Source organism: Chiloscyllium plagiosum, chromosome 24 (genome assembly GCF_004010195.1).
Source record: "Chiloscyllium plagiosum isolate BGI_BamShark_2017 chromosome 24, ASM401019v2, whole genome shotgun sequence".
NCBI classification, from domain to species: Eukaryota; Metazoa; Chordata; class Chondrichthyes; order Orectolobiformes; family Hemiscylliidae; genus Chiloscyllium; species Chiloscyllium plagiosum.
In genome coordinates, this window is record NC_057733.1 from 6,140,502 (window position 1) to 6,157,190 (window position 16,689).

At 43.9% G+C, this 16,689-nt stretch overlaps 1 protein-coding gene across 1 annotated transcript in view; it reads right to left on the bottom strand.

Moving 5' to 3' along the window:
* Positions 1–14,837, bottom strand: part of LOC122562002 (E3 ubiquitin/ISG15 ligase TRIM25-like) — a 20,916-nt gene extending 6,079 nt beyond the window's left edge. Inside the window, exons 1-6 of the mRNA XM_043714370.1 lie at positions 13,807–14,837; positions 10,529–10,624; positions 8,251–8,484; positions 2,019–2,190; positions 1,239–1,274; positions 1,013–1,054 (exon numbers count right to left, since the gene is read on the bottom strand). Coding sequence (XP_043570305.1) covers positions 1,013–1,054; positions 1,239–1,274; positions 2,019–2,190; positions 8,251–8,484; positions 10,529–10,624; positions 13,807–14,394 — 1,168 coding nt within the window. The 5' untranslated portion in view covers positions 14,395–14,837. The remainder of the gene's footprint in view (positions 1–1,012; positions 1,055–1,238; positions 1,275–2,018; positions 2,191–8,250; positions 8,485–10,528; positions 10,625–13,806) is intronic.
* Between the last annotated feature and the right edge of the window lie 1,852 nt (positions 14,838–16,689).

Here is a 16,689-nt window from a genome sequence, read left to right on the forward strand (position 1 = left end):
GCACTGTCAGAGGGACAATGCTGAGGGAGTGTCACACTGTTGGAGGGTCGGCGCTGAGGGAATAGGCACTGTTGGAGCTGATAGTGGGACATCACCACAAAGAAAAAATCTCTTTGTGTGTCTTGCCTAGAATCTTGAGCCAGAGTCTCCTGGGCCCTGCATTGTGAGTTAATGGGAAAGGATTTTCCGATGTCTACCTCTCCTGAACTTCATGTTATGTTAGGCCTGGTGAAGGCCTTCCTCCTTTGGCCATGTTGGATTGGAACAATTGGCCCGACCTGGATGTGTTTTCTTAGGTCCACTGCTGCATTGCCTCTGAGCCCTAATCACTTCCAACGCTCGTATCAAATTGCTATGGCAACCCGGTTACTGGTTAGCTTTGGAATTCACCCCATGGCGATATGCAACCTCCCCACCCTCACGTTTGCCAGCTCTGTGCATGTGCCAATTGGAAGAGGTCTGTGGGTCCACATTGAACAAAGCTATTCAACCCTCTCAATGCAATTGCTGCTCTCCTACTCCTTTCCTCCATCGGGTACAGTTCCACAGGTCTCCATTCCCCACTCTGATATCCTTTCATAGCTTTGAACTAAACTGGGCATTTTCCAACAACACCTGTAAATGGGATGTTGTTGGACCACGCTCGGAACACTATTCACAGTCCTGACAGTCATCTCTTCCAATAAAATATATCTTCTCTTTCCTGTGTGTCTGTGTGTATGTCTATGTGTGTGTCTGTGTGTGTGTCTATGTGTATGTCTATGTGTGAGTCTATGTGTGTGTCTATGTGCATGTCTATGTGTGAGTCTGTGTGTGTGTCTATGTGTATGTCTATGTGTGAGTCTGTGTGTGTGTCTATGTGTGTGTGACAAGAAGGGAAGATATTGAGGGAAATTCATGCTGGGGCTCCCTGGCCCTGATGAAATCAACAAATAGAAATCCCTCTTCAACACATTATAAATAGAGCCGTGAATCAGCACTGGGGAAAACAGTGCACTGTCTGAATACTTACAACATTGCAAACCTTTCTTGATCATGACTTTCTTTGGATTAGCTGTACAAAACAAATGGTGAACAAAATGAATGAAGATGTAAACTACATTTTCACAATTCTTTCAATAAGTCACATTGTTTGGTTTGTTTTATTTAGCATCTTAATAATGACAGATAAAGGGAGCGATATATCCACAAACAGAGTGCTCCAATAGTTGAGTTGACTCCCAGATGGAAATACTCACCCGGCCTGATCTGCTTGGTCTCAGAACAGGTTCTTCCTGGAACCAGAGAGAAAGTTAGCATCAGTTCAGTGATCTAGCACAATGCCCCTACTGTATGGCTATCTTCAAAACTAGTCATTCAGGCCCTCAGAAACCTGCTGTGATTAGGGGACAAGGGCTAGGGTCATGGCCACAAGGAGGACCATGGGAGAACTGACCACATGCATGAGCGTTCCACGTGTATTTCAAAGTCTACATAAATATACTTACCATTTTATCCCCACCTGGAAACCATTGTAGAAATCAGCCCAACGTCTAGACAGTTAGGTCCTAATTCAGTGTTAGGCCCCTGCGTTAGTCAATGGTTGAATTTAAAGACCCGTCTTAGATGGCTACCCCAGGTGCTAAAAACATGTGACCTACATCGACTGAGGGCGCAAACTTAGTGGGCTGGAAGTTTGGGGTTCGATCAGGTTGCAGTTGTCCCACGTGCTGCTGAACATCACAGATCCAGGCTTAGTGGTGTGATCGTGCTGACATCAAATAACAGACTGCCGTTGATCCCAGAGATTAGATATGTGAAACATCGCATTGTGGACTTGTGACATTCTATATGGCATAGAATCCCTTCAGTTCATCTTCCTAATGCTGGTGGTCAAGCCTAACTCAGCAGAGACACAAGGGAATCTGTGTATTTGCTGCTGGGACACTCATTGACAACACCCAGAGCATGTTGCTGGAAAAATAATACTTCAAAGCAAAAATGCATTACTGACTTTTGAGAAGTCTAAAATTACTAACCAATATTTTGCTTGTCTTGGATTTGCTTGCAAAATGAGATCACTTGCTGTTTAATCGATGTGGCAAGATCATTGACAGAGACTTTGACACAAGCCATTGTGGACTGTGCATCTGTTTGTTGGAATTGTGGGGACTCCAGAGGCTGGGCTCTTGTTTTTACACAACTGGATTCCTATTGAGGAGTAAAGCACAATGAATTACTTAAAGTTCTGAAAATACAACCCACCATTGGCTGAAGTTTGATTTGTGAACTTTACACACTGGTCGCACTGTGTTTCTCTCTTTGCTTCTTTGCAGGAATTGAGCCACGCTAGTTCATCTTGAATACCCTCAGGACATTGAGTCATGCACCTAATGTGGCCCTGGACTCATGGACAGAGCCTGATTAGGTAGGATTTGCAGCCAACACGGCCCTAAACTTCATTAATGAACTGCACGACATACTCAGAGTGGAAGAGAATTAAAAATGTGACATTTCTCATTATAATTCTATTTTCTGGTGGTTTCTCTAATTGCAGACATTGTACTAAAACAGAAATAACTAAGTGCTGTGTACTAATATCCAAGTTCCACTCTGGACATTTCACTCTTAGAGAACATTTCAACACACATGGTTTATTTATCAGAAAATACTTAAGGAACCCAACCATTCAGATCAAACACACCAAATTTTCTTATTCCTGGATCGCCTTTGTGTTTAAATTCACACAGTTCTGGCAGTTGGTTTTTGAAAATATTTGTCTATCACCTTGGACATTGGGATCTGTGAGTTGGGTCACTTCCCAATGCCACGTTCCTGACTTCTTGCTCGCCCAGTATTTGGTCTCTGGGTGTCAGGGGGCGACAGTGCACTCATCCCCAAAGCAGGCCAGTGTGGCAATGGAGGACAGCAGGTTAGAAAGCCCATTTGTGTTCACTAGGGCATAGACCCTGTTCATGGCCATTAAGCCCTCGAACTCTCACTAAACCACCCTCCCCCACCTCCACGATCCCCCCATGACCCCCCAACTCAGTATCGACATGTGCAGAACCAATGAGTCACATAATACCACTGGCTGGTTTTTCTAATTCACGTGAGTTAAATAAAAGAATAGCCATTAAATATTTCCCTTGAATAATATTTTAATCTTAATGCAAGTCGGCACAGACATTGAAAAATTACTCTGACAATGTGAGGCATTGCATTTTGGTAAAACAAGCAGGGCAAGACTTATACCATTAATGGTAGGGCCGTGGGTAGTGCTGTAGGACAGAAAGACCCATGGGTTCAGGTCCATAATTCTATGACGTTTGTGTCACATGTCGATAGGGTGTTTAAGAAAGCATTTCTCATGCTTGCCATAATCGTTCCGACCTTTGAGTATAGGAGTTGGGATGATATATTGAGGCTGTACAGGAGATTGGTGAGGCCTCTTCTGGAGCACTGTGTGCAGTTCTGGTCACCCTGTTATAGGAAGGATATTATTCAGCTGGAGAGGGTTCAGAAAAGATTTACCCAAATGTTACCAGCAATGGAGAGTTTGAGTTATAAGGAAAGTCTGGATAGGGTGGAACATTTTACACTGGAACATCGAGGCTGAGAGGAGACCTTATAGAGGTTTATAAAATCATGAGGGGAATGGCAAAGGTCTTTTCCCCAGGGTGGGGGATTACAAAACTAAGGGGCATTTTTATAAGGAGAAAGATTTAAAAAGGACATGGGGGCAACCTTTTTACTCTGAGAATGGTTCGTGTGTGGAATGACCTCCCAGAGGAAGTGTTGGATGTAGGTACAGTTGCAATGTTTAAAAGACATTTGGATAAGTACATGACTAGGAAGAGTTTGGAGGGATATGGGCCAAATGCAAGCAGGGGTGGTTTAGTAGCAGATATGGTTGGTGTGGAGTAGTTAGACTGAAGGAACTGTTTTGGTGCTGTAGGACTGTATGACTCTATGGCTGAATGACTTTTGTGCTGACAGTGAAATAAAGCTGGCACTCCCCTTCAAAAACCTTGTAACCAAACCCTGCCAGGTTGGGTCCATTTATCTCCCTTGGAGTCCGGCCTACCTTTCATAATGAGGTCATCTAGTCCCTGCATCACAGGAGCAGGCAGAACAAATGGGCAGATGTCACGAGGCAAGGAAATGTACAAACTTCCCGACAACCAGTGAATCAGGTCTAACTGGTGTCCTACAACATCAGTTGTGAACAAAATATCAAAAATCGCAAATATCCCTGTTCTCAAGAATGGAGGATACCAGCACATTATTGCAAATAATAAGACTGAAATATACATATCCATCTTCAGGCAGATGGTCCAAGTGCGTGTTTCATCTCAGCCTCTTCTAGTCGTCCCTAGTAACACAGGTTCCAGTCCTCAGCAAGTTCAGCTCAATCCATGTGATATCAAGAAATGGTTTGGGAACTGTAAAGATTACAGGTCCTGACAACATTCCAGCATTAGTACTGAAGATTGGCGTTCCATAACCGGTTCCATCCCTAGCCAAACTGTCCCAGTTCATCCACAACACTAACATCTACCCAACCATGTGAAAAATCCTGTACACAATGAAACAGGACAAATACAACTCAGCCTCTCCGCCCACCCCATTATTCTACTTTTGATCAATGGTAAAGTGATGCATTAACACTGCTATCAGATGGCACTTTTTCAGCAATAATCTGCTCACTGACACACAGTTTGGGTTCTGCCCAGGGCCATCGATCTCCTGATCTCATTACAGCATTGGTTTAAACATGAGCAGAGCAGGTGAAATGAGGATGGCTACCTTTGACATCAAGGCATCATTCAATAGAATGTAAGTAAGAGGAGTAAGTAAATCTTCAAGGGCCATACTGCAGCTCTCTCATTAGGGGCAGAGAGACAACTGGTTTTGAGTTTAATTTGGGGGGCACTACACCTCTTGTGAGGTTAAGAAACTGGCACCTTTACTGTACCCTTGGTCGGTGCAGAAATTAAACCCGCACTGTTGGTGTGACTCTTCATTGCCAACTGACTGACCAGTTAACTGACCCCCAATTTGACAGTCTGTAGCATGAAGGAAAGGGAGTACAACTGGGGTGTAGGGGCATCCTGGGCAAATCTCTTCTTTGGTTGAAAACATAACTAGCACAAGCAAAGATGTTTATGGTTGTTGGAAATGAATCATCTCCGCTCCAGAACGTTTCTGCAGGAGTTGCTCAGGGCAGTACCAAAGGCCTGACCAGCTTTAGCTGCTTCATCAATGAAGCAGCATCAGCAACGGCGACATCGGTGAGGTGGGCCCAAAATGGACGCATGGCGAGTGAGGTACCCCCAGCGGCATTGGAGGCATCTGCATTGGCGAGATCCAGTGAGGACTCACCGTGGCACGGGCATCGGTGGAGGTAAGATGGTGGCGAAGAGTAGCAACTTTCATTCCAACGATGTTGGCACGGAGAAGGGGATCCATGCCTGGCCACCAGTCCCACGGCCCATGACGGAGTGCTAAATAAGACGGTAAAGTTGAACACTTTTGCTTTATTTCTTCATTCTTCTGCCTTTACATTCTACGTTTTGGTTTCTTTTTTTGTGTTCTAAGTTGGCACTGGAGAGTGGTGACATTGTACAACACTTCTCACTGTACTTTGTAACAAGGTACATGAGACAATAAATGAATCAAATCAAATCAGTGACCTTCCCTCTGCCATAAGGTCAGAAGTGGGGGATGTTTGCCGAAGATTGCATAATGTTCATGACTCCTCAGATACTGAAACAGTCCTTGTTCAAATGCAATAAGATCTGGACAATATCTAGGCTTGGGCTGATATGTGTAAGTCACATTTATACTACACAGGTGCCAGGCAATGATCTTGTCCAAAAAGAGACAGTGCAACTATCTGCCTTTGATATTCAATGGCATTACAATCCATGAATCCACTACCAACATCCTGGGTCTTACTGTTGACCAGAAACTGATTTGGACCTGTTATATAAAACTGTGGGTGTGAGGCAGAATGAAGACTGGAAATTCTACAGTGAGTAAGTCACCTTCCTTCTGCCCAAAGTGCTTCCACCATCTACAAGACACAGGTCAGGAGTGTATTGGAAAGGACTTTTCATGCCTGGATGAGTGTAGCTCCAACAACACTCACCTACCACTTCCTCTGGAAGTTCATTCCACACCCAAACCACTCTCCCTCCCACCCTGGCAATACTCTCTCCAATTTCTTCCATCAGGCAGAAGATACAGAAGCTTAAACACTCAGATTAACAGGTTCAAGAACAGCTTCTTCCCTGCTGTACATCTCGATAACTCAATGACTCTAAAGTGTGAAATGGATTTAAAATTTCTTCAAAGGGACTTTTGATGCCTGTGTTTGATTGACAGGTTTATGAGAGGGTAAGAGGGGAGATTTTGAATGGCTGCTTTTTTTTAAATTACTTGAGCATTTCAAATATTTCTCAGTGCTATTTCACAGCACATTGATTGTGTAGTTAGTACATACTTGGTGAGTGGGCATGAAGGAGCACATGCTTAGAATAAATACCAATCTTCTATTTTGGTTTGAAGATCCTTTAGGAAGTATAATTTTCATGAAAGTGATGCATGTGAAGTCACCTGGCTTCCAGGTGGAAATGATCATGTGACCAGGTTGCCTGGAAGATAAACAATAGAGAAAAAATGATCTGCATAAAACAATTACGTATTGTGAGGAAGTCCCATTATATGTTCGCTCAGTTTTGTTTTTAAGATTGAAAATGAGTAAACTGCAAAAGAGAAAACATGGCTCCTCAACAGAGTTCAGTTAATTTTTCTGATGCTGTGCTTTGAAGAATATAACTTCTCAAAAGATTCCTGATAATGCGATTTTTACCTATTCAGTCAGAGATGTGGGCATCACTAGTTAAGTCAGCATTTGGTGCGCATCTCTAACTAACACAATTTCTTGTAGCCAGGTGATGGGAGAATGTTTGGGTTCTAAATCTCCAGAGCTAAGGAATATTGGAGCTCAGATCTGAGGTGCTATATATAAGACCCAAGAGACATTTATATTGAATTGGGAATCTGAAATCAGAGGATATTTGGAGGAGAATTAAAAGGCCATCCTTGCACATAAACAAGAGGCACAAGAAATCTTGCCCCCCATGTGCAAACCTCATAACTCAAATCAAGTGCTTAATTTTTCAATTTTTGATATGTATCTGATTTCAGTTATTTGGAAGTACCTCAAATGGTGTGGAAGTAAAATGGGTGAAGAAAGATTATAAGGAACTGAGTTCAATGTATTTTTATTATAGAATCACACCATCATACAGCACAGGAATAGGCCCTTCAGTCCAACTCGTCCATATCAACCATAATCCCAAACAAATTCTTCCCAACTGCCTGCACTTGGCCCATATCCCTCGAAATGTTTCCTATTCATGTACTTATCCAAATTTCTTTTAAACATTGTAACTGAATCCTCGGCCACCACTTCCTCTGGAAGTTCATTCCACACACAAACCACTCTCTCTCCCAGCTTGGCAATAATCTCTCCAGTTTCTTCCATTAGAGAGATGATATATAAGCTTAAACACTCATACCAACCAGTTTAAAGAACAGCTTTTTTGCTGCCATTGTTAGCCTGCTGAATGGACCTCTCAAATTTCACATGTAATGTTAATCTTGCTTTTGCACATCTCCTGTATGCCTCATTCTGTCTAAATACCCTATCATCCATATGGCCTTGTTTGCGATGATCTGCCTAGACTTAACGCAAAACTTTTCACTGTGATTAGGTACATGTGATAACAATAAATCAAATCAAATTAAATCATTTGTCTTAAGAAAGTGTGCCTTTATTACTATTGCTATTTTTTTGTGTGATTTAAATTGTTTTCATTTAATCTGGAACTTCAAGGCTTCGCTGTTTTCGTAAATGTTGGGTTTTTAGATTTTAAGCCAAAATGTTGCTGGTCTCCATGGAGATGACAATGTGGCTCCTTCAGGGTGGAAATGGAATCACAGATTTCCCATCCCCCACCTCTCATCTCCCTGATGACAATCTGGTCATTATTAATAATGCTGTCCTGCCCCAGGACAGCCAATACAATTTACAGAAACCCCAAGTGAACAAACAACACAGCCAGAAGCTGACACAAGTGAAACTAGCTCTTAACTGCAGCCTTCAGTACAAGAATATGAGTTATCGTGCACGTTTCCTTGCTGTTATAAATAAGAAATTATTTGTAATATTTCTATTATAAGAGTGTAAATAGTTTTTACCTGCAGAAATATCAGGTTGTCATTGATCTTCAGCAGCGTTCTCAGTTGGTCTTCACGAGCAGTGAGCTCAGTACACCTCTGCTGCAGCTGGGCCCTCATAGTCTTGGCTTGGCCCAGTGTCACTTGCTCATCGTTATTAATCAGCACAATCGCTTCTTTGTGGGCTTCTTCGATGAGTTTGACCATGGCTGTGAATTTCTGGGTGATCTCAGTTCTCACCTCCTGTGAGGAATTCTGTTAACAGCAGAGGAAGTCAGTTATTGCTCTGCTTCAGGGCAGACTACGCAGACTGGGTTAATATAGAAGATTAAACAGTTAACTTATTGAGGTTGTGTCTTATTCATTCACAGGATGAGGGCACGACTGGCTAGGCCAGCATTTACTGTGCATCACTAATTTCCAAAAGGGCAGTTAAGAGTCAACCATACTGCTGTGGGTCTGGAGTCACATGTAGGACATAGTGAACTGGATGGGGTTTCCTGACAATCAGCAAGGGGTACATGGTTATCATTAAACTCTTAATTCCAGATACATATTGAATTCAAATTCTACCATCAGCTGTGGCACGACTCAAACCCAGATCTCCAGATCATTATCTGGGTCTCTGGATTAAAATTCTGGCTTATTCCTGATGAAGGGCTTATGCCTGAAACACTGACTCTCCTGCTCCTTGGATGCTGCCTGACCTGCTGTGCTTTTCCAGCACCACACTCTCTCCTCTCTGGATTAACAGTCCAGTGATAATACCATTACATCATTGCCTCCCCTAAGGTGTTCAGCAATAATAGTCTGTGCTTACGTAGCACTCTTAATACTGGGAAGCAGTCTAAAGCCGTTTGCAACAGTGTCCTCAAATCGAATTTCACTCCAAGGCAGGCAGGAACTGTGAGGGCGAGAGCGAAAGTGATAAAGAGGCAGAGAGTCACTTCCAGATTTGAGGGTCTTAGCAGTTGTTGGCATGGCAATGATGGAGTAAGACAATTGAAATATTTTGTGGAGATATAGTTTAATGAGTATGCAAGTAAAACTCTGAGTGATGTAACTGCATTCTCTACCTCAGAACATGGTGAAGGTGGGGATAGATTCCTGTTCAACAAGTGAAGCAAAGGTCATTGGGAGGATAAATGGGAATGTATAATTCAAAACACAAACAGGTCAGCCATGTTCTTTTTGCGTATCGGAGCAGCCTTGATGAACCAAACCACATACTTCAGTTCCTAGTTCATACTTTTGTATGTACAGAGACGTTTGTTCCAATACAATTGCAAGTTTGATCCATTTTGTGAGATATATTAATGACTTGCAGCTTAACCCCTAGAATGGGCCATAGACAGCCAGCTATCTGCAATGCAATCCTTATTTTGAGGGTTTTTTATGAGGACCCAGCTGCACTTGGTCGCATGACTCTGAAATATTAAACCCGACTGTTTTTTTGAATTTATGACGTTTGAAGCAGTAGATGGTAAAGAGGTCAGTGAATATCAACACCCTAACTCCAGTCTGCAAAGACAAAGCCTTTGGCCTTTGACAAACTGCCACAACCTGGATATCTGCTCCGCAAATCAAACCTGCATCAAATGAAGTAGAAGTCGCATTTCAGCAGAAGTTACAACTCAGAAGTACCTTCATAAGGCTTATCAAAGAGAGGAAATTGTCACCAACTCAGGCTAATCCTACCATCCCCAACAAAGGAAATCCAGATTTCCAATTTTGGTCTTTTGGATTCCATCTTTAAAGCAAAGCCATTGTTAAACTGTTTTTCCTCTGTTAGTTGCTTTGTCATAGAGGTTGTTACTGATTACAATCATCTCCTTTTTCAGCTTTTATCAGTCCGTGGATATAGGATAGAGTAGCTTTTACTTGTTATTTCCAGCATACACAACTGATGTAGGAAAAACGAGACAGCGTTCCTCCAGGACCGAGGGTACACATGGACAGCACAAACTACACAATCATACACGGCATAAAGTGCATAAGAAGTGCAAACCACACAAATTACAGTGTAATAAAAGAATGACAATTACATGCACCGCAAAGCATCCCCTCCATGTCAAAGAGTCTGTGAGTTAAATCCTACTTCTGGTTTTAACAGTGCTATGGCAATTCCTGCAAACTCAGAGCTCACAAAGAGAATACATCTCCACTGTCCAAAACAGGGGAAAAAAATCAGATCACAATCTGTTTGCAGACAGATGGTGAGAATCAAGGGGAGATGAGCTTTAAAGCTCTTGATCTGTCTGAGGTCATGACTGACAACTTCACAGCACAAAGAGCTTACCTTGACTGAATCGACATTCACCTGCAGGTCACTGATCTCTGCCAATGTCTTTTGCAGCTGTTGTTTCAGAGTTGATGAGTTACGCAGAATCAGTTCCTATAAGAAAACCACATGCAGTTAACGAAGAATTTACAACATCAGTGCATGACCCACAATCAGACATTTTGATCTGACTCTCATGCCTTGGCATAGGTCAGACTTCATGAACATAGAACATAGAACATTACAGCTCAGTACTGGCCCTTCAGCCCTCGATGTTGCACCAACTTGTGAAACCAATCTGAAGCCTATCTACCCTGCACTATTCCATTTTAATCCACATGCCTATCCAATGACCATTTAAATGCTCTTAAATTTGGCGAGTCTACTCCTGTTGCAGAGAGACTGTTCCACATCCCTACTACTCTCTGAGTAAAGAACTACCTCTGATATCTGTCCTATATCTATCACCCCTCAATTTAAAGCCAAGTCCCCTCATGCTATCTATCACCATTCGAGGAAAAAGGCTCTCCACTGTCCCACCCTATCTAACTCTCTGGTCATCTTATATGTCTCAATTAAGTCACCTCTCAAACTTCTTCTCTCTAATGAAAACAGCCTCAAGTCCCTCAGCTTTTCCTCATAAGACCTTCCCTCCATACCAGGCAACATCCTAGTAAATCTCCTCTGAACCCTTTCCAAAGCTTCCACGTCCTTCCTGTAATGCGGTGACCAGAACTGGACACAATACTCCAAGTGCAGCCGCACCAGAGGTTTGAACAGCTGCACCATAATAGCAAGAGTTGAAAGGCAGCAAAAACTTCTGTTAATTCTAAATTTCATTGAAAGAATGATCTCTAAGAGCTTCATACATGGCTTCAGTTTCTAATGTTCATATCCATCATCAAAATTATTTTGTTTAACCTTCTTGAATTCAACATAGGTTTGCCCAGGTGGCTTCCTGACATTCCAGATCCTCTGCTGGGGTGTTTCAGGCATTATTTCATATTCAGCCAATTTACTTCCTTGTTACATTATCATAATCCTGAGAAACCTCCTCTGAACAGTGAAGCATATGTTTCGATACCTGTCAACGTACTCTATATGAGCAATGCCCACTTCTCTTTTGCCCAATCATCTGTTTCGCTATTTTCTCGAATGAAGAATACTTCCATATCCTTTCACTCAAATTTTGGGAGCGCCAGTGCAAACTTAAAATTTTCCTACTGGACTTGAAATGATAACTGAGATTCTCCCCACATCTCCCCGCCCCAATTTATAGACTTTGTTTCATATTGTTCCGCTTCTCCATCTGCTTGCCTTTTATCTGTGGGTTTGAATGTCTGGGTACATAGCCCCTCCTGCCCTGGAGATGTCCGGATTAGTGGTGCTGGAAGAGCACAGCAGTTTAGGCAGCATCCAAGGAGCAGCAAAATCGACGTTTCAGGGGAAATGAGGAAGCTGTTGAAGTCCACATTGATGCCCTGGGGTTGAAGTGTTCCGAGGCGGAAGATGAAGCGTTTTTCCTCCAGGCGTCTGGTGGTGAGGGAGCGGCGGTGTAGGAGGCCCAGGACCTCCATGTCCTCGGCAGAGTGGGAAGGGGAGTTGAAATGTTGGGCCACAGGGCGGTGTGATTGATTGGTGCGGGTGTCCCGGAGATGTTCCCTAAAGTGCTCTGTGAGGAGGCGTCCAGTCTCCCTAAGGTAGAGGAGACCGCATCGGGACTAACGGATATATTAAATGATATTGGTGGATGTGCAGGTAAAACTTTGATGGATGTGGAAGGCTCCTTTAGGGCCTTGGATAGAGGTGAGGGAGGAGGTATGGGCGCAGGTTTTACAGTTCCTGCGGTGGCAGGGGAAGGTGCCAGGATGGGAGGGTGGGTTGTAGGGGGGCATGGACCTGACCAGGTAGTCACGGAGGGAACGGGTTTCCAGCATCTGCAGTCATTGTTTTTACCTCGTATTTGCCCTAGAGATGTGTCATATCAAGGAATAAGATAACTATACAGTACAGAAGAGGTTCTTTGTCCCGTCAAATCTGCACCAACAATTAACAACTCTAAACTTACATTATTCCCACTTTCCATTCGGCCCATGGACTCGAATGTCATGATACATCAAATAGGCGGAAATGAGGACTGCAGAGGCTGGAGATCAGAGTCGAGAGTGTGTTGCTGGAAAAGCACAGCAACTCAAACAGTATCCAAGGAGCAGGAGAATTGACAAAAGTGGTTAGCACTGCTGCCTCACAGCACCAGAGACCCGGGTTCGATTCCAGCCTCGGGCGACTGCCTGTATGGAGTTTGCACATTCTCCCCATGTCTGCTTGGGTTTCCTCTGGGTGCTCCGGTTTCCTCCCACAGTCCAAAAATGTGCAGGTCAGGTGAATTGGCCATGCTAAATTGCCCCATAGTCTCAGTCTGCGGGAAATGGGTCGGTGTGGACTTGTTGGGCTGAAAGGTGTGTTTCCACACTGTAGGGAATCTAATCTTATCCAGCCTCTCTTCATCGCTGACATGCTCTATCCTGGGAAATCTCCCTCCACAACCCCCTCCAGTGCAATTATGTTCTTCCTGTTCTGTGGGATCAGACAGTACTCCAACTGGGACCCACCCAAAGTCCTATACGGCTCTAACATGACCCCTCTGCTCATATAATCTGTATGCCCTCTTAACCAACCAATTGATATGTCTCATTGTGTTCAGCGATCTTTGGGAAAATACTCCCTCTGTTCCTCTAAGCTTTCGGGTGCCCTGTCATTCATTGAGCCCTCCCTCATCTTGTCACCTTTTCCAAAGATGACCTCACACTTTTCAGGGTTACATTCCATCTGCCAGTAATCTGCCCATTCGATCAATCCATTTCTATCCTGCTGTAGCCGAACACCTACCTGTCATTGTCAGCCACTGGCCAATCTTTGGTGTCATTGACAAACTTACTTGTCATTCCTCCTCCCACATCCTCATCTCCATCGTTCATGAATATCACAAACAATAAGGGAGCCAGCATTGATCCCTGTGGTAGGTCACCGCACACCAGACTCCAGTCACACAACAGCCTTCTACCACCACTCTCGGTCGCCACTCAGTTCACCAATTTTGGACTTATCTTGCCAAGTGACCTTGCTTTTCTTGTCTTTATCAGTTTCCCAAATGGGACCTTGTCAAAAGCTTTGCTGAAATCATGTCCAAGAAAGCTAATTTTCAAAAAATACTCTACGCAATAGAGCTGTAAACCGTTCTGGATGCCATCTCTCACTCTAAATGATTTCTTTCCCATCTCGAAAGGTCGCCTTACCTGTTGTTGAGCCACTTCCTCTGGTACAGTCACCACATCATGGATTATGTGCTGTTCCGCAACACATAACCTGCAAATACTCTCCCCCTCGGTCCGACAGAACCAGTCCAAGGGCTCCCCATGAGCTGCACAGTCTCGTTGGGTGTGGAGATGCTTGATGGGGTCAACAAGGACATGGTCCTTCAGAGCTGCCTCCTGGTGATGAGGCTGCAAGTGGGGCCCGCAGTATGTGAGCAGGCAGTCCAAGCAACTTTTCCTGCCTTTCACTTTGGTCTTGGTGCAGATATCGCAGGTGACATCCCCCGGTCCAGCTGGATGAGAGCCAGAAGAGATCTCACCACTGGCCTGGAGGTCTTCCAGGATCTCACATAAAGTGAGGTTTTTCTGCAGTGTGGGTATGGGAGTGAAGGTGCGGAGACATTGAGGGCAGTTAGCCTTCCCTGTGTCAGAGCTCAGCTCCCAGTACCTGGCAATACATGGCAAGCAGAAACTGTGCCCACATGGTATAGTGGCTGGGTCACTGAACATATCCAGGCAGAGGGCACAGACAAATTTCTCCTGGGAGCTGGCTCTGGCTGAAGAAGACATGGCGACGGGAAGCAAGCGGCAAGATTCCGTGAAATAAAAGAAAGTGAAAGTGTTTCAGTGGTCAGTAAGAGACGGCTGGACAAATACTGAAGTCTTCACAACGCTCCCGGGGTGGGTGTACTCGACTGTTTTCTGATCTCTGTGAGGGAGTTCGTCTCCCCTGTTTGCAACAGCACTGGGATTCAGTTATTATTATCGCCAGAAATCAACATAGTTTTCTCTTCAGCACAGATGGAATTCCCTCGTCGCACCGGTTAATGTACGAGACACCAGATGCTAGCACAATCCCACTGAAGATTCACGGATTTTCAATATGCTGTGGATCCTTGGCAGCTTCTGTGAAATGGCTTGGAGACTCTGAAATGCGGAAATCCTGTGGGAAGGATCGGATGCGGGGGAGGGGAAGCGCATTGGATGATCTCATATTTCTGCTGCTGTTGTGCAGCTACACCATGTTTACAGTGTCTGCTGAGGGAGGGAACACCATTTGTTTCCGAAATACAATCCTCCCCCAAGGACAGTCGCTCAGTGCAATAATAAAATATTATGAATGCTGGAGATCTGAAATATAAAACTATACTTAAGTTGACAGACATAGAACTCTTTCCTTTCAGGAGCTTGTTCCATTGTGCGTTAAACCAGAATATACTGGAGAGAGTCAGCAGTCTGAGTTTTGAAGAAGACCTGTAGGACTCAAAACATTAACTTTGCTTTGACTCTCCACAAATGCTGCCAGGCATGTTCCCACACTGTGGGATTTCAATTCACATTGGAACAAATTGACAAATCTGATAAAATTCATTAGGAAAGTAATGAGCAGGTTAGACAGACGAGAGCTGTGATCTATTTGGATTTCCAGAAGGTCTTTGACAAGGTGCCACACAGGAGGCTGCTAAATAGATGTTAGGGGCAAGGTACTGGCATGGACAGAGAATTAGCTGACTGGCAGAAGACAGAGAGTGAGGATAAAGGGGTCTTTTTCAATATGGCAGCTGGCGAACAGTGGAGTTCTGCAGAGGTCCGTGTTGGTACCACAACTATTCACGTGATACATTAACGATCAGGACAAAGGAGAGTGGGCATTGTTGCTAAGTTTTCTGATTACATAAAATTAGGTTGAGGGACAGGTAGTGTGAGGAAGCAGGGAGCAGAAGGACTTGGTCAGACTCAGAGAGTGAGCAAAGAATTGGCAAATGGGGAAAGTGTGAAGATATCCATTTTGTTACAAAGAATAGAGGTGGAAGTTATTTTATAATTTAAACGGTAAAGGTTTCAGAAATCTGAGGCTCAAAAGGACTTAAGAGTCTTAGTTCAGGATTCTGTGAAGGTTAACATGCAGGTTCAGTTGGAAGACAAATGCAATATTGGAATTCATTTCAAGAGGGCTAGAATACGAGAGCAGCGATGTACTGCTGAGGCTGTATAAGTCTCAGGTCAGACTGCATTTGGATTATTGTGAGCAGCTTTGGACCCCATACCTAAGGAAGGATTTGCTGCCATTAGACGGAGTCCAGAGAAGGTTTACAAGAATTCTCCCGGCAATGAAGGACTTGAATTATGATGAGCGGTTGAGGACTCAGTGGAGTTGAGCAGGATGAGGCGGGGGGGGTTGATTGAAACTTAAAGAATACTGAGAGACTTGGATAGAGTAGACATGGAGGAGATGTTTCCACTATTAGGAGAGATAGGACCCAGGTTCACACCTTCAGAATAAAGAAGTGACATTTTGGAACTGAGATGAGGAGGAACTTCTTCGGGCAGAATGTGGTGAACTCATTGCTGCAGGAGAGTGTGGGGGAGAAGGCAGGAGAATGGGGTTGGAGCAGACTCAATGGGCTGAATGGTCTAATTCTGCTCCGATATCTTCTGGTCCAAGTTGCCAAAAGGAAATATTCAAAGCCCCTTCACTTTAAATCTTCAAGATTCAACTTGAAATTATTTAATGTGAATGTTTCCATGGTCAGGATCACCATCCCAGTGGGTCATGTACGGTTTAGCTTGGGCTACACCCAGGAAGTGTTGTGTTGGAGGACGATGAGCATCAGTGATCCCAACACAGTTTAAAGCAGAACAAATCAATTTTAATGAGCATCTTCTTATGGCTTCACCTTGCCACTAGACCCATGTCATGCGACATTGCACCAATTTCTGAGATGATGTACACTGTGTCATATCAGCACTTAGACTTAACATATTATATTACATCTCCCTCCAAATATCTGACCTCAACTTATTTTATAGGGATAACTGCAGTGAGGCTTTCACTAGTCTACCTGAATGTGTTCTCAGCTCCTT